The sequence below is a fragment of the Hypanus sabinus genome, chromosome 12 (assembly GCF_030144855.1).
Source record: "Hypanus sabinus isolate sHypSab1 chromosome 12, sHypSab1.hap1, whole genome shotgun sequence".
Taxonomy (NCBI): domain Eukaryota; kingdom Metazoa; phylum Chordata; class Chondrichthyes; order Myliobatiformes; family Dasyatidae; genus Hypanus; species Hypanus sabinus.
Window position 1 is genome coordinate 16,708,986 of NC_082717.1, and position 18,412 is coordinate 16,727,397.

Here is an 18,412-nt window from a genome sequence, read left to right on the forward strand (position 1 = left end):
TCATTAAACCTGTGGAGCTCCATGTCCTGCTGAAGTTCATGCAGTTAGAGAATGAGAAAAGTAAAGAAATAAAATAATTTCAGAATTGTTTGAAGCTGAGTACTGACAGTCAATTAACTGCTTCCTTTGGTGATAATAAAGGATTTTTTCCTTTCTGTGGTGGTCTGAGGAAAGTCTCGTGCCATTAGTAACCATAGCTTTAAAAGTCCAAAATTTCATTAAGTTTTGTACTGATTATTAAAGCATGATTATTGCAAAAAATTAAATTTTAATCTATTGTTAAATTAATTTATTTTGGATTCAGACTTTGCTGATGATATTTGCAGGAGTTCAATTGTTGCTGAATTGCAAAACAATCAGAGTTGATGTTTGTCTATTTTTCCAGATTCATCCTGAAGGCTCCTTTGCACCGACTTCTCCCAAGTGGGTGTCACAGTGGGCAAATTTAGCTGCCAATGACGTGGCAGCACCGACTTCCGTTGGTCAAGATCAAGGTAGTTTTCATTAATTTTCTTTCAAAGTTTGCTTGTTTATTAATCTAAAAGTTAAGTACATTGAGTTTAGTGAAGTTAGTTACAGGTAAATAGCTTTTTCATATTCTTAATTTCCAGGTAATCATTCATCATAATTAGAAAAACATAATTAGAAGAGCAGAAGAATTTTTTTATATGTATTATTGCATAGAGCATTTAAATGTTTTATATATAAGCAAGAGTTGTCCTCTTGAGCCTTCTCCCTGATCACTGAGATCCTGATTTAGTCTTGGCTTTTCATAATGTTTTTACGTTTTCCATATAATTCTCTAATGCATTGTAATATAAATGTTCTATCTCTGCCTTGAATATACATGTTGATTGGAATTCTATTTTGGTGAGCTATGGAGGTACAGATTCACAACCTTCCAAGAGAAAAAAAATTCTCTATCACCTCCATCTGAAACAGGGTAAACTCTTACGCTGAAATTATGCCCCCACTAGTTCTAAATACCCTGACTAGGGGAAATAACCCCTGACATGCACCCCCTCAATGTCAAGTGCTTAAATAAGATCACAAGTCAATCTTCTCTATGGGCACAACCTGCTCAGCTTAATTTTATTCAGCAGTCAACGATGTAACAGTCAGTGTAAGTATATCTTCCTTAATTGTAGATAATTCTTAAAGAATGTTATCACCACTGTCTTTTAAGGATGCACCAAAATTTCTCTTTTATATTCATAACTCTGACAATAAAGGTCAACAATCCATCAGCCTTCTGAATTGATGAAAGTTTTACTGGCGATAGTGATCATAACTCAAGTTTTCAGATAGTCAGTATAGTGCTGGACTTGCATAAGGGTGGGAGTGCTAAATTGGGAGAAGGCTAATTACAGCAAAGTTTGGCAAGAGTAGATTAGGAGCAGGTGTTATTGGGTAAGTCACATCTGACATGTGGAGTCTTTTAAAGACCAGCTGACCAGAATTCAGGATCAGCATACTCCATTAACAGGGAAAACGAGGATGGCAAGGTTCAGGAACTTTGGTTGATGAGAGATGTTGTAGATTTTGTTTGTTTGATAAACTTTTATACATGGTTTTTTTCTTTATGATGATGAAATTCAGCAAAGCACTCAAAGAATGTAAAAATAATCAGGAAAACCAACAGAGGCCTTGATATACCCTTGGGAAGTACGATTAAGGAGAATCCCAGGCTTTTTGTACTTAGATTTAAAACAGGAGTGTTGACTATTATGAACTGATCTCAGTTAGGCAATTCACTCCACAAATCTTAGTCAAAGCTTGCACTTCATTGTCTCCGCAAAAACACCAACATAATTATGTTGACCCTGGGTCAACAACTAGAAACATTAATTCTGCTGTTTCCTCTGCACTAATACTCACTCAGACCACTTCTCCAATTTATGACATTGAAATTGAGGATTTCCCATTAGCAATATGATTGATCCTTCTCCCAGCCCCTGGCATGGGAGGTCTTCCTTGCGATAGACTTCAGAGTTTGAACTGCTTTGTATTTAAATCCTCTGACTGAAATACATTCCTTATCAGTTCAAATGTTGTGTTTCAGTCTTATTGGTCTTGGCCTATCTGGCTATCTCATGTCATTTTCCCATTGGCTCTGGTTCAAGCCAGCACCATTTTATTGCCCTTTCGCAAGCGACAATTTGTAAGTAATGTCCCCTTGTCTGAATCAGAGCAAACTGGCCAGTTACTAGGCTCGATTTATTCACTTAAGCCACAGATTCCCCTATTCGTAAATGTGCATGTCATATCCTACCAAAGAACACTCCACAAATAACTTTTTGGAAATGTTATCTCGTTCAGCAGATTATCAGGTGCATTATTGTGTCCACTTTGAAGCATTGAGATACAGCTATTCCTGAACAAAACCAGTTCACAAGACTGCTCACAAAATATAGGTCACAGAGCAGCTTCACATAATGGCACCTCCATTCCTTCAACCATATGGAAAGAACAAAGACAGTTGGTTTCTTCACTTCCACTGTACTTGACTCATTCGACTTTGATGTTTTCTTCCATATTTAAATTCCTTCATGGCCAACAAGAGATAGCTAGGAAGAATGCAGGACTATTCAAGGACAAAAGAAAAAATTTGTGCTTGGAGCCAGAAAATGTGGGTGAGATAACATTAGAATAAAACAAAGCAGCTTAATTGTTATGCTGTATTTTGTGGTATTATTGGTAGAAATAATTTGACCAAAGTTAATATATGTAATATCAAGTAGAAAATATGCAAAGTAAGAAAAGACTAAGGAGAAAATTGACATTCACAATATAGACATCCATCATCACCAGTGCAGTGAGTTTTACTGTACAAGTGATTGAAAGAACCATCTTCTACTTGCCACATAATTTTTCCACTTGTTGATATGTACCTTAATTTGGTAACCTTTTTTGTGTTTACTGCACTATTATTAAATTTTAGATGTCATTCCTGCTAAATAGGTACCAAAATGTATTTTGTTATTTTATTGGGGGTTTTCCAGCACATCCATATCATCATATCGTCCCAAAATAAACTTGTGTTGCCCTCTGATACCTGGAAGGGAATGTGAATTGAAGTTGTTCTTTGGCACTTCCTAACAATTCAAGGTAACGTTGTTTATTGGCCTTAGATGCAGATATCAGTGAATCTGGTATTTCAGCGAAGAGTGCGTTGGCAACATCAGAAACAGCTTCAGCCTGTATGACCGAGAGAAAGAGGAGAACACTCCCACAGCTTCCAATGGAGGACAAAATGCTGGAAGGCCAAAGGTCAAAAGATCCCCTCACTTTAAGTCTTGCAAAACCCAGACGGGGAATAGATGAAAAACAAGACACTGAGCTCCCTGAGAAAGAAACTACAACTCCACCTCACCAAAAAGACAAACCAAAGGATTACACTAATACAAATTGGCCTGCCGACAGCTCTAGTGTTAAAATTAGCAGTGCTGGGGATACTCAAGGTGGAAATGCAAACGGCAAGGAAGCTGCGGTGTTTCATTCTAGTAGCTCCACACAGTCTATTAAAGCGAAAGCAGATGCTGTCAGGGTGATATCAGCAGCAAGACAATCTTCACCTAAAACTCAACAACAGGGTTACAAAGAAAACTTGCACCATCGGAGTTCTTCTAAAACAATGACTGCTAGTAAGCCTTTACAAACTGATAAAAGCAAAGAAGCATCACCAAGACAAGTGACATCCCAAAAGCCTCACGTGCGGGAATCTAAACAAGCTGTCGCCACAAGTGCTTCAGACAAAACAGAAGTTCAAAGTGAAGATAAACACAAGAAGTCAGAAGAGCCTGTCAGAGGGCACAGTTCTAAAGGAGCAGATGCAGAGAAAAAGGATTCTCCCAGACCTTTGGTCAGACAGGGAAGTTTCACTATAGAGAAACCAAGCGGTAATGTGCCCTTAGAACTCATACCTCGAATTAGCAAGCATTCTGGTTCATCTGGTGATGCACATAAAAGCATACGCAATCAGGAAAGGAGTAATTCTATTGGGGCAGACTCTACCAGTGGCACTACTGCATTGTTGAAGGATACTGAGGCAGTGATGGCTTTCCTGGAGGCAAAGCTAAAGGATGAGAACAAGCTGGATGGTGAAGCAGAGACTCCGAGCTACCACAGGGATGATTCCATTTCCCCTGAGTCAGATGTTGACACCGCAAGTACTATCAGCTTAGTTAGTGGAGATGCAGAAAAGAAATCTCTTCAAAAACGGAGAACTCTGAGTAATCTTCACAAGGAGAAAAGCTTCACAAAAACTCCTAAGGATCAGTCTAGGGCTGTTGCAACCAATGCTAGAGAAAAACTTGTTGACAGGAAAACCAAAAGTCGTGCTTCAGACCCCAGTATTAGAACAGAGCCACGTAGATCAGTACAGCCCACTGGAAGAGCAAGACAGGCCTCTTTTGACTTGACTGATGATGACCAAACTTCAAGCTTACCTCAGTCTACAATCTCTGATTTTCTTTCTTCAGATCAGGAGACTTATTCCAGTCGATCACAAGGGCGGACATCATTCACATCCACTGATGAGCTGCTGCATTCGAAACTGGAGGGCAATAAATTATCCAAGACAAAAACGACAGCAGTCGGCTCAGCCGGCAAATCGACCACACTACCCAAGCCGCGGCCAACCAGGGCATCTATTTTACGCAGAGCACGCCTTGGAGATGTATCGGATAATGAACTAGCTGATGCAGACAAAGTTTCAGTGGTGTCTGAGGTATCGACAACCAGCTCAACTACATCAAAGCCACCCACAGGCCGAAAAGCGCCCTCCAGGTTAGATCTCCTTGCGCAACCACGCCGCAGCCGACTAGGTTCGATATCAGCTCGCAGTGACTCTGAAGCAACAATAACTCGGAGTAGTGTTGGTCGAAGTGGTGACTCCTCCATTCGGAGCAACTTGCGTGGCACCTCATTGGTAGATAGCAAAGTGCCCCCCAGACTTCGTGCTAATAGCATTTCAAGAATGCCTGATTCTTCAAAAGGCAAAGTGTCTGCAATGGGTCCAGGTTCCCCATCAGGTAAGTCGTTAAATTATTGTATGTATCTTTCATTTATTAGATGCTGGAAGAAGCAATCAATATATGATATTATACTAAAGAAGATTAGCTGTTCATTTATTTGTTATTTAAAATTAATATCTTTAAATAGAAATTTTTTTAAATGTGAAAGTTTTATTTTGTGTTCAATGTGCTCTTTTTCTCCATAACATGTAATACAAGTGCATATGTTGTATGTTGTGACATCCAAATAAATAGAGGGTTAGCTTCTTGGAATATCTTGTAATTTTAAAGCTTGCTGATTTTAAACTGGATAGAAAAATATTTATCAGTAATCTTTGAATTGTTATTTCCTTCTACACACTGGTATACCCATTGCGTCCTTGTTGCTTATATGTCTAGTCTTGTTGCAAGGTCCAAGATGGAGGCGCTTTCCTACAGATTATGCTTCAACCTCAGAAGATGAATTTGGGTCAAATCGTAGTTCACCCAAGCATAGCCGTTTACGAACCAGTACTGCACTGAGGAGTGCTAAACTGCAAAGTAGTAATGTAACCCAATCAACCAACATGCTCCTGAAAAATAAGATGAAGGAACAGGATGACTACATAAGGGACTGGACAGCTCACAGTGAGGAAATTGCCAGGTATCTTTCAATATCAAAGTAGGTGTTCTATGTTCTAATTTTGTTAATAACTGTTGATGTAAACATAAATTGGAATCTTCTAATCTGGACTGCAAATATTTGGTCAGTTTTATTTTTTGAATGATTAATTAATCATGCCCAATTCTTTGATTTTTTTAAAATTCCACAGTTTTTAATCAATGGGAGCAGTTATGTGTGGAATTCATTGGATAATCTCATCTTTCTGCTTTAGTTAATTAGCTACTTGATACATGTTGACTAGAGTGAGCTAATGAGTTGTGAAAGCTATCGCAGTAGACCATGACTTTGATCTGACATTTCTATTAAGATTAAATCTTGGCCAGTGCTACCCTTTTCCTGATGTGAGTTAAAGCATGTCCACAACCACAAGATCAGATAAGTGTACAGGTCATTGATTACATTTCAAGACTTCTTGTTGGCCTTAGAGGTTTCACACTGGAGGCTAAAATAATCCGTCGCAAATTTGTAACTTGATGAGATCTGTGACCTACTGTTAAATTTTCAAAATTATGTATTATATAAATTTAAAGTCCATTTCATAGAAGATCCTAATTTAATCTTTGCAAATATTAAGAAAATTTCGGCAATAAAATATAGTTATTTATATAGTGTGTTTGATACTATATAGTAAATTGCTTAAAACAACAAGAAAGTATATTTCTATTGCAATGTAGGTATATTTATCCTCGTGGCTGCCAGAATTTTCCAACAAAGTGTCAGACTATTGCAATTATGGTGGTCGAGTTGGACAATGTTGCCTGATGAATAGTTAACTTGTTCCAATGAAATCTATTTAACAACTTAAAGATAAATCTGAATCCATCTATTTTAACATTAGTCAGTGTTTTTACAGGCTGTATGAACATATAAAAAAAAACCCTGCAATACTTGGAATCTGGAATAAAGCAAAAATGCTGGAAATACTCAGGTTAGGCAGCATCTGGGGGAAGAAATCAGGTCATACATAAATTGAATTATGAGAAAATATTCACTCAAAACTATAAATCTGTTTCTTGAACAATGTAACACTTCCACTCTTTGAAAGCTATGTTTTAAAAAATTAGATGTGCTTTTAAGATTCTCAGTTCAAAATTAAAACAAGAAAAACAAGTGCAACACTTATAGATTATTAAATCATAAGTTATTTTATTGTACATTATTTATGTGATTTACTTCTCAACATGTTTAACATAGCTTTCAGAGTATTCTAACTGCTTATAATTTTTTCTATCTTTGATGTGGTGTGATAAGTGATTATGTCAGGCTTTTTAACGTGAATATCACCCACTAGTAATCTGGTTTAGATTTTTTTTCCTTCTCGTATGGATCCACCTTAGGCCAAGAAAAATTTTGTTTCCCAATGCATCACTGAATACCTTCAAAATAAATTTTTGAAAGCGCTTTTCACAATTACAGTTCTGTTATTTTCTTGTAAAGTTGTGACCATCAATTTAAAAAAAGCTAGCAATTTCATGCTCTGGTTTTTCCAAAAATGTAGTGATAGGTCTCTTTGAACCAGTAACTGTAATTTACATGCAACAGTATAATTAGCCAAGTTGGGATAGCACTCTGACATTATTGAGCTGATGAGGTGCAGATTGGCAGTTTACTTTCCTAAAGGACATTAGAGTCTTAATTACAAAGTAGATTACTATACAATGGAAGCTTCATGAGCTCTTCACTGATTCTTTTTTATCTTAGAAAGTTTTAAAAATTGAATTCTGAATCTCAAAATTCCACTAATTTCTTCGCTCTATAGTTCAGCATGTAGTTTATTAAAGCAGAAATTTGACCAGTACACTGCCATCCCTGTCATGTAAAACACTCCAGTTATGTGACAATATTGATTTTTCTTCTCTGTAAAGCAGATGGCAAAATTGAAGGAACTAAAAAGAATTCATCATATGCCCACTTTTGCAATAGATGGATTAAAGTTGTGCAGAATGCTGTGTTTAACTATCATGGTGCCCTTTGTGAATTGCACTCTCTCAGGGTAATGAGTATTCAAGAAGTGTGGGATTCATCATAAATTCAAGTAGAAGATTTGACTCAAGGGACCATTTGTTAAGAGATTCCCAAGGTGGACTAATTTATGTTTAATAGATCCAGTGGGTTAGTGCATTACCGATTATATGCAGGAGATATCAAAATCTAAAAGTTCTTTTCCCTCAAGGATGCAAAATGAATGTATTGCAAACGAAGTTTCGTTACTTACAATCAACGCCACATTCAATTGCTCGCTTCTTCCAGAGATTGACTAGATCAGCATCCTCCTACAAGTTCTAGTAAACTTGCTCTACATTACAACTTTGGTTAGTTTATCAATACTTAAGAAAGAAAAGATCTCAATTCATTCTTTGGTATTTATTCATAAAATAAACTCTTCAAAATAAATTGAATGCCAGTAAAGTTATTCTAGTAGCCTGTAACTGATAATTTGAGCCTTAGATGATTCACCCATAAGGGAACAGCAATTAAAGTTGATGCCAAATATACATGCCAACTAGTACATGCCAAATATACTGCACTTCTATTTGATGCCATGAACTTTGAGTGGTTTGCTAGAGAGGATTAAGATGTTGGGGAGGGCCAGGTTATGAGGACGGGTTGAACATTGGTGACATCTGTTATCAATGGCTAAATATGTAACAGAGATAGCTCGGGAATCGATGGATCCAGAGCCACAATTTGGCCATTCTGGGCAGGGATGAAATATTTCTTTACCCATTAGTGAATTGGATTGGTTTTTACAAATAGTTCCATGATGTGGCAGAGATCTGCTTAACTTTCCTTTCCTACATCGAGGAAGATGGATGACTTGCACTACCATACTCAGATATGATCTTGTCCTTTGAAACTAAAGCATATCTCAGTTCTCCAGTTCTGACCTCTTTCTGCATTCAGTACCAGGGCCATTACTCAGCTAAGCTAGATCATGGAGGAATTTTATTTTATTCAAGTGATATAAATTGAGCAATTTACGTCATATAATGATACTGTATATTCCCAGTAGCTACTGAGCACTGGTATAGAGGAATTTTGGTAATCAAGTCAAGTCAAGTCACTTTTATTGTCATTTCGACCATAACTGCTGGTACAGTACATAGTAAAAATGAGACAATGTTTTTTCAGGACCATGGTGTTACATGACACAGTACAAAAACTATTCTGAACTACGTAAAAAACAACACAGAAAAAACTACACTAGACTACAGACTTACCCAGGACTGGATAAAGTGCACAAAACAGTGCAGGCATTACCATAAATAATAAACAAGACAATAGGGCAGTAAGGTGTCAGTTCAGGCTCTGGGTATTGAGGAGTCTGATAGCTTGGGGGAAGAAACTGTTACATAGTCTGGTCGTGAGAGCCCGAATGCTTCGGTGTCTTTTCCCAGACAGCAGGAGGGAGAAGAGTTTGTATGAGGGGTGCGTGGGGTCCCCTTGTACTTGGTCTTCTGCTCCATCCTGAAAATGGCTCTTCCAAGTGAAAATGATCAAGCTGGAGCAGGAATGGTAAGATTTGAGCAAAGATAGAAGCAAGAAACCAAAATCTTCATCAATCTCTGCTGCACTTACAGTAGTATTCTCTGTGGTGGATGATTCCTTCATTACAGCCTTCTCTTCCAAATGGCTGGGCTTTTCGACATTTACCGGATGTGGTGAACTATGTGCCCCCTGCTGACTGCTCCTGTGGCTCCTCCCACAGGCCCCTGTATAAAGGCGATCTGAGGCCTGACGCTTGGCCTCAGTCTCCAGGACATAGTATGATGGACACTCACTCCTGGTTCCTTCTTCCAGTCAATAAAAGCCGATATCTCGCCTTACGTCTCAGTGTGAGTTATTGATGGTGCATCACCGGAGCAATCAGTCAGGATTTGCTGATAGTGTTTCTCTGCTTACTACTGTTTGAAAGTTTTGTACTGTATCTCTGTGATATCCCTGCTATACTTAAATAACTGATGTAAAAGATGTTTCTGTGGTGCACATATTAACTTTGGGTTAGAATGGCAAAGCTAAATTTCATGGAGCACCAGGTGAGTGTGGATAGAATTTGTCTTCATCTGCTCTGAGGGCATTAATTTTTTCCCCGTGCTTTCAACCATCTACCTGAAGCATTACTCCAGATGTTAAGCCATCCAGTCACTACATCCTCCTCCTCCACCTTCTGTGAGTTCCTGAGCCCCTGAAAATGAATGGCAACTCTGTTGTCCTCGTTGAAGATGAATTTGAGAATTTGAGTGCTCTTTCCAGTGGTTGGTTTGCAGTAGCTGCAGTGAAAGTTCCCAATCTTTTCAAATGATTCCTAGCCATATTTGTGGACAGTTATCACCAACCCCTTAAGAACCATTTAGATTTCTGCTATAACATAAAGATGAAATTTCTCAATTAAAACATTAAATGCTGAAAGCAAACAGCAGGCCCCGCAGCATCTTTGGAAAGGGAACCAGACAAAATTTTAAGTCAAAACTACTTTGTCAGAGTTGGGAAGGAGAGAAAACAAGATAGTTTTAAATTGCAGTGTGGGGTGGGGTTGAGTGGTAGATAGATAGTGGTAGATAGAATAAAGGAAATTTCACTAACAATGAGGGCAGAGTTGCTGTTGTGATAAGCTGGTATTGATGCCGTCCCACTGTTCAGTTAATGAAGGAAGTTAGAGATGGAGAAAACAAAAAACAAGCCTAGACATGTAAAAGCAATGAACTGCAGAGATGTGGGTGCTGTCCAGCAGATCGGGCAGCGTTAATTGGAGATGAAAATTAAGTTAAAATGACAGATCTGCAGCAGATCTGACCTATATAGAAAAAGTAAAATTGTTGAATTAAATATGGGATCTGGAAGGTTGGAGTGTGCAACCTTCCAGACAAGAAATAAGATGCTATTCATTGGGTTTCTGATGGGCCTCAACATGACATTGCACAAAGCCATCAGATTGGAGTGGTGTTAGCTGTTAAAGTGATTGGTAACTCCACAATGTACAAAAGACTGCATCATGGTCACCTTTTGCAACAAGCTAGAGTGGAAGAAGTGCAAAGTGAATCATTGCTTTATCTAGCAGGGCTTTATGAGCCTTGAATCATTGGAGGAGTAGAGCTAAAAGGGCAGTTGTTTCATCTCCTGTGGTTGCATGAGAAGGAATGATTGGTAGAACTGGGGGAGGGGAACAGGGAAAATGGTCCTTAAATGCTGATGTGGTTATGGTGGGGGGGGGGGGGGGAGGGTGGAACTAGAAGATGTATGATGGAATCTCATATAAGGGTCCAAAAATTGAAAAGGATGATATATTGCATGCAGGATAATCAGAAGAGGGGTTCATAATAAAGATATGTGCAACAGAATCACATGAAGGTAAGAGCGAGCTGGAAACTGACAAGGAAAGTAATGAAACTTGCTGGGGTTCTTTATGAATGCAGCAAGCTGCTCCAATTCAGTCATCAGTTTACTGGTAAAGCTGAGTGGGGCACAAAGGATTGAAACAAGCCGTATTTTACATATCCAACCAAAAAAACAGGTATAGCTTGGGCCCACATGAGCTGTATCATTGTTCTGCAGGAAGTGAGTGAAATTGCCTACCATTATTGTGTGCCAATCTGAAAAATGGCTGTTTAAGTGTTGAGCTCTACACAGAAGTTGTTTCACTTAAAATTTGTGCACCTCAGGTCAAACTGGCATGGATCCAAGCTTTTCACTATTACTAAATTTGTCTTTTAACTTGTTGGGATAAGTAACTAATTGTAAATGGAAGATAAATTTCTTTCAAATTATGAAATGCTGTGCCTTCAGTACATGATCACTTCTAATAGAATAACAAACTGTCATGTGAGTTCACTGGCATTTTAACAAGAAATGGGGCTGTACTTGTACTTTATCTGGAGGAAAGGTTTCTCTCGTAGTTCAATTTAGAATATACATTTTTATTTTGAGAGGAAGGGAGGTGACCAAGATCATTCTGCAGTCAATTGTGAAGCACAAAGTTTGAGCTGATTTATTATTTAAGGAAACGTCTGTTCATTGCTGTTGAATTATAATGGGTAATACTTCAGGATTTGCTCTGCATTTCTTTTTCACGATCAGGATCAGTCAAGATCTGGCCAAGGATCTAGCCATCCTTGCACGTGAAATCCATGACGTGGCAGGTGAGATTGATTCTGTGAGTTCGTCGGGCACAGCCCCTAGTACCACAGTAAGCACTGCTGCCACCACCCCTGGTTCAACCATTGATACAAGGGAAGAGGTAGGAGACCTTCATGGAGGAATGCCTAAGGTTCTTGCTTTTTTATTTCTTTTTTGTTCTAGCATTCCATCCTATATACTATAAACACATTTCATTCTGATTGACTTTTCTGACTATTTGGTTAATTTATATAAAAATGTACAATAACATTATTTGCTTGAGTAATGGATGTTTGACAATAAAATTTTCAAACTAAATTGCAATAGTTGCTGAAGTGGGAAGTTGGAAAATTGATAGCAAAATTGAAGTGTTTATCGTATTTTGCAATAACATTTGAACATTATATCCATCTGTTTTGTCTTTTCCATCATTAACTAGCATAGCTACTCATCTTGCCATTCATAAGTATTTAACTCCTGATAGAATGCCATCATTTTGGCAAAATCTTGATGTCACTTGTGTAGTATTTATTATTTAAATTGGGTCTATAATTTTCCTAAATCATTTTTAGATTGAAAATTTCTCAAAATACCATAATGAATTATAGATACCCATTCAGCAATGGGAGTATTCCTTGCTTTACGATGGAATTGTAAATAGTATATCTATTTAAATGTAAAATTTGTGAATGCTTCAAATTTTAATCTCCATGCTGCTCAATTTCCTTTCTGATGGCAAATATTTGGAGTATTATTCTTTGATCGATTTATTTGTGGTGCTGAATGAGAGGTTTTTTGCTTATGTGGAAGAATGCAAAAACTGTTATTAGAATTTGCCTTTGTATTCTCTTACATTCTGACAAAAACAGTTTCATAGGCCAAAATTTGAGCTCTATTTTTTGTCTGAAATATTAATCTGAATCCATGCTCTTCAGCTATGTTTCTCTGAATACAATTCAAGAAACAAATGCAGGGGCATGTGTCCTGGTAATTTCATAATCATTTATCATTTGGTTTATGCCACAGCTTTAGAGCTGAGACTGAATTCCCCAAAAGTGTTACAGTTGACTCTTGATTATCAGAAAGAAATATGACCATAGACAATACTGACCAAGCAACGGTAACTTTGTGCTATTACCAGGTGATCATCTTCACCTCTTAACCTCTGCATCAAACAAATCTTCTACAAATCTTAGTAAACCATGCACCTGGGTAGTTGAACTTCTTCCAACTCTATCTGGAAGACCTGCCCTCCTTCCAAAATCTTAATGAAACTTTTAACACTGCACATGAACTGGAGCAGGAGCTGCTGGATGCCCAGTTTTACCCGGTGCCACTTTGTCAGACTACTTTGAGTAATCTCAGCAGCTTTCAGGAACACTTGTAATGCTGCCACAGCCTTGAAAAGAGCAGGTCCAGGGTCAGCAGTGCTGCCTGCTGTTCACACTGGGTGGCAGCCTAAAGAAGTTAACTTGTCAGTGCAATGAGGAGTTTTAACCTACTTTAAGTTTGAGACACAGAATCAGTTCCAGAGCTAGTTCACTTTGACAGAGCCTCCAACTCACTACTCATACTCTTGCTGAAACATAGCTCACTACATCTGGGATGGTCATCACTGAAGTACAGGAATTCCTGCTGTCCTCAGGGACATAAAACTCATCTGGGTTAAACCTAGAATAGCAGTGCCTTATTTTCTGTCCTACTCTCAATATGCAAACTAGTAGTTCGGTCATTGGATAATCAGTCAACTGCAAAGCTTTTTCTGTAAATGTTGTGATCATTTCATGATGTTACATTCACCAGCTACTGCTCAGTAGTATGATTATAAACAGGACATGGTGACGTTGGGGAAAAAGTTACATGTATGAATAAAATTGCATTACTCACTCTCAAATCTTAGGCCTTTGACTATTTTCCACAGATGGTTAAAAAATTGAGAGAAGGTCCATTTAAAGCATCTTTCCCCCTGGATTATCTATCATAAAGCATCACAATATACTGCACGTGACCATTTATAAAATGTAAATGCTTGGTATATTTTGCATTTCACTCCCTGAAAATAGTGAAACCTGTGCTAAACTGTTATTGGGTCAGCTGGCAAGGTAAAATATCATTCTGTAAGTTAGTATAACTGCATTTACTCCTTGAGTCAATGATGGGATTATTCACATTTCAAATTACTTTATAATTTGAAGATAATTTTTATAACTTTGGTAAAAAGTGAAATGTTAATATAACCACAAAATAACCTTAAATGAATAATTAGTGCAGGTTTGGCTGTTGAAGATAATTGAAAAGTTTGAAGGACAAGAAAATTGATCCAAATGTTTTCTTAATATTAGCCAAAATTTGAACTTTGGTTGTTTAACAAGAAAACTTTGATTTCTGACATAGTGTTGGAGTAGGGGAAAAGATGGTTGCAGATATGGAATCTTTCAGACTTTTCTACTGCAAAATATCAACCCAGTATAAATTTACATTGCCTTTAAATTGTAAGAATCAGTTTTGGATGCTTAAGTACCCTAAATTCTATTACCTGGTATAATCCAGACACATATACCATTATTATCTAGGAGATGCAGTAACCTTTTTCATTTTCTTTTTTAAATCTTGATCAGTTGGTTGATCGTGTTTTTGATGAAAGTTTGAACTTCAGAAAAATCCCTCCTGTGCCCAGTATAAGACCAGCAGCTGGGAATGGACGACTGAGTGAAACCAGATCTCGGATTTTAGAAGCTGCAGAGCAGGTTGCTACAAAGAGGAAGACCTGGAATAGAGATGAAGTAAGAATTCTTACAATATGATATTGGGGAAAGTAATCCTTGATTAATAGCTACGGAAGTAGACGCAACACCACCTTGAATATCTAGTGCTATTCAGATCAGGGCTGAACTTTATAGCAACTTCATTCACCTGTCTTTTCTTAATGTCCTGGCTGGATGAGTTTGTTAATATCAGTTTTGAAAATTTCATCCATCCATTGATTTTGGTCAGTGGATGGGCTTCTGATTTTCATTGCTTTAAAGCAGGAGTTCCCAACTTGGGGTCCACTAAACCCTCGGTTAATGGTAGGTGTCTCTGGCATAAAAATGGTTTGGAACCCCTGCTTTAAAGAGAAAATGTGCTTCCTGGACCCTTTTTAAAAAGGAACTGAAATTATTGCTGGACTTGTATTCTACTTCTCAAAGGCTATCTGCTTTTGCTTTGTTACATCACATATACAATACTTCTACCCACTTTCCAATCTAAAGGTCACTGAACCCTTAACTGCTTTGTTAACTCAACTGCTCACTGGCATCTGTGTTCTTGTTAAGGCTCATTGCACTCAGCTTCTCCAACAATTTTGCTCTAAGTTCTTGTCCCAGAATTTAATGACTCGTATCCCTTCTCTTTGACCACATCTAGATCAGAGCCCCCAAAATTATTTCTTTGAACTGAATTCTTCCCACATACCACCCACAATGGAAGAACATTTGCTCTGCTGCGGTCCTCTGGCACTTCACCCATGGCCAAGGAGGTTTTAAATATCTCTGCCAAACCCCTTGAAATTTCTGCACTAGCTTCCCACATGGTCCAAGGGGATTCCTGGTCAGGCTCTGAAGATTTATCCACCTGGATTTGTTTCAAGACAGTAAGCACCTCCTCCTCTTCTATAATCCCAATACAGTCCATGATCTCAATAGTCTTTTGCCTCAGTTTTATAGATCTTGTGTCTGCCTCCCAAGTAAATTCAGATGCAAAATATTTATTTAAGATCTCAGGCAATACACACAAAATGCTGGTGGAACTCAGCAGGCCAGGTAGCATCTATAGGAAGAAGTACAGTCAATGCTTCGGGCCTGATGAAGGGTCTCAGCCCGAAACGTCGACTGTACTTCTTCCTATAGATGATGCCTGGCCTGCTGTGTTCCACCAGCATTTTGTGTGTTTTGCTTGAACTTCCAGCATCTGCAGATTTCCTTGTGTTTGCGTACTTAAGATCTCTCTCATTTCTTTCAGCTCAATGCTTAGATGACCATGCTGATGTGAAGAGGGCCAATGTTTCCTCCCAATAGAAGTTAAATTTAGTTATTGTACTGGAACTTGGGAACTTAACAATAATCACCACACAAATTACTGGAGGGTCATTTATCTAAATCACTACTGTCCTACAAAGGCTGAAATCTGCCTGTTACTACAGATCCACAGCAATGTATTTGGCTTTAAATGCTCTTCAAAATCGTCTTAACAAGCCATTGGTTTATTGTCACTGAGCAGTTAGGGAAGTATATAAATGCTGGCTTTTCTATCGAAGCCAACATTCTTACAAATTAATAAATAAAGGAGACATTGAATTTTATTTTTGTGTTCAGAATTCTTCGGCAAATTACAAGTTGGTGTTTTGTGGGTAAATATTAGCAATTTTATTCACTAGAGCTCTGCCAGTGATCTAAAGGGTGCAACAAAAAATCAGGAGTCTACCATCAAAATATTAAGGCAGTCTCCTGATTTTCTGTTGCACCTTTTAGATCACTGGCAGAGCTCTAATGAGATGATTCAAACAAACATTATTGCTTAGTAAAATGGAATGCAGGAAGCAAATCTAGTATCTGTTGTTCCTTAGTAATGTGTTTTATATTTTAGATTGTTTTAGACAGTTTGATGCTGACCTCCGTATCCCAACTGTCACAAAAAATACGGCATGCGATGGAGAAAACCGCTTTGAAGATCAGGTAATAAAAGAGCTTTGTGTATTTCTTTATGTATATATAATGGAAGAAACAACTCAGTTATACTGTACAGATTCCATTGATGAAAAAATGGTTTTATTTCCTTAACAGACTTCTGTGGCTTGACTCAGGTATGAACTGGCCAGACTGAATTGTGATACATGTTGACAAATCAGTCAAAGGTTCATTTTATTGTTAAAGTATGCATGCAAAATACAACTCCGCTATTTGTCTTCTCCAGACAGCCATGAAATACAGAAAGACTATGGATGTTCTTGAAAGAAAAGACATCAACTTCCCCCCCCTCCACCAGCACGAAAAAGAGACAAAACTTTCAAAACCCAAAACCCCCACCCTTTTGCTCACAGAAAAAAAATCAGCAACAAGAGCATCATATCTCCAACCCCGTCCCCTGTAGAGGAAAAAGAGCAGCAATAACTTCAAATCCCTGATCCCCTCACTCACTGAAAAGAACAGCAATAATAACAACAAAACCCCCAACCCCCTTCTCACACAGAGAGAACTAATAGATCACTCAGCTGCCAATCGACCACAAGAAAGAAAACACCAAAGAACTGAAGGAGGCCAATATGTAGTCCAATAATCACATAAATTTCAGAATTTTGAAAACATCTACTGGTCAGCATTCAAGGAGAGTGTCTGCAAGAATTCAGTCCTTCCATGAAGAGCAACCACCACATTGGGTCCGAGTTCCACTGACCCAGCTACTAACTATTGTCGCCCTGGTGGCCTCCGCTGGGAGCAATTGCTGACTGCCTCCACATTAGCCTTAATACTTCAATCTTCCTCAATGCTTTGAAATTGAGTCAGTCACATTTGTGATCCTGTGTCCCATCTCTGGTCAGCTCGCGTTCTTGGTCCTTTTCGGGTCCCCATCTCTGCTCTCCACGAGGCCATTCTGTGGACACGGCAGAGCACTAGATGATTTGCTTGAATTCCAAACTGCATGTCACAGGCTCTAAGTTTCCATATCACAAATAAGACAAAAAGAACAAGCAGAAGTCATAGAAAAAAATGAAATAGTTGAAGAGATTGGCTATCTGGAAGATGTCTCCCAAGGAATCCACAATAGAAAAATCTTCCCCCTGTTCTGCTTGCTGTACAACCAATGCAAAGTGAATGTTAAAGTGGTCCTGAGGACTTCAGTCTCTCAAGCTACAACTTAACTTCTGGGTCACATTCCTAGTCCATTGTGGGAGCAGTAACATTGCAAGGATTCTGTGGCTTATGACAACTTCAAAGGTTGTTAACTCCAAAGGCACAGAATAGTTAAAATAGGGTATGAGCAATGAAGTGATTAAGGGCCTAGCAAGATACCATCGTAAAGTGTATGAATTGTTATGCCAAAACCTGTAATTTCCAGATGACTCAAAGTTAATTTATTATCAAAGTACATATATGTCAACACTGAGATTCATTTTCTTGTGGGTATTCACAACAAATAAACAAGTAAATAGAATCTATGAAAGATTTTACCTAACAAGACGGACAAACAACAAATGTGCAAAGGAGAGCAAGTTGTGCAAGCACAGTCCTGTGCAGAAGTCTCAGGCACATAATACGGTATATAGCTTGGGTGCCTAGGACTTTTGCAAAGTTCTGTATTTGTCAACATGGATCGGGCACAAGTTTGTAAATGTGACCAAGTGCAAAGGGTGTTGAGAATGGTGAAGGTGGAGGGGTGTGGGACAGGTGGAAAAGGAGTGCCAAGGACAGAGTGGCATGGTGCACACACACCCAACCCAACCCTGAGACACCATACAAGGTCATTTGATTCCAAATTAGCTTATTGATCATTACAGAATGTCTCTCTGGTGCTTCCTGCTCCCTTCCACTTTTCCCAACCATGATTCCCCTCTCCCTGCCCCCTTTCCACTCTCAGTCCACAA

The 18,412-nt window shown here is 38.4% G+C and overlaps 1 protein-coding gene across 6 annotated transcripts in view; it reads left to right on the top strand.

Moving 5' to 3' along the window:
* LOC132402669 (centrosomal protein of 170 kDa-like) overlaps positions 1-18,412 on the top strand; it is a 177,974-nt gene that overhangs the window by 120,443 nt on the left and 39,119 nt on the right. For 2 of the 6 annotated variants that reach the window (XM_059985606.1, XM_059985610.1), the window contains 6 exons: positions 386-494; positions 3,132-5,033; positions 5,415-5,658; positions 11,755-11,944; positions 14,412-14,576; positions 16,417-16,505. In XM_059985606.1, coding sequence (XP_059841589.1) covers positions 386-494; positions 3,132-5,033; positions 5,415-5,658; positions 11,755-11,944; positions 14,412-14,576; positions 16,417-16,505 — 2,699 coding nt within the window. Of the gene's footprint in view, positions 1-385; positions 495-3,131; positions 5,034-5,414; positions 5,677-11,754; positions 11,945-14,411; positions 14,577-16,416; positions 16,506-18,412 lie in introns of all 6 variants that reach the window. The other 4 variants (XM_059985608.1, XM_059985609.1, XM_059985607.1 and 1 more) reach the window with 3 other exon arrangements.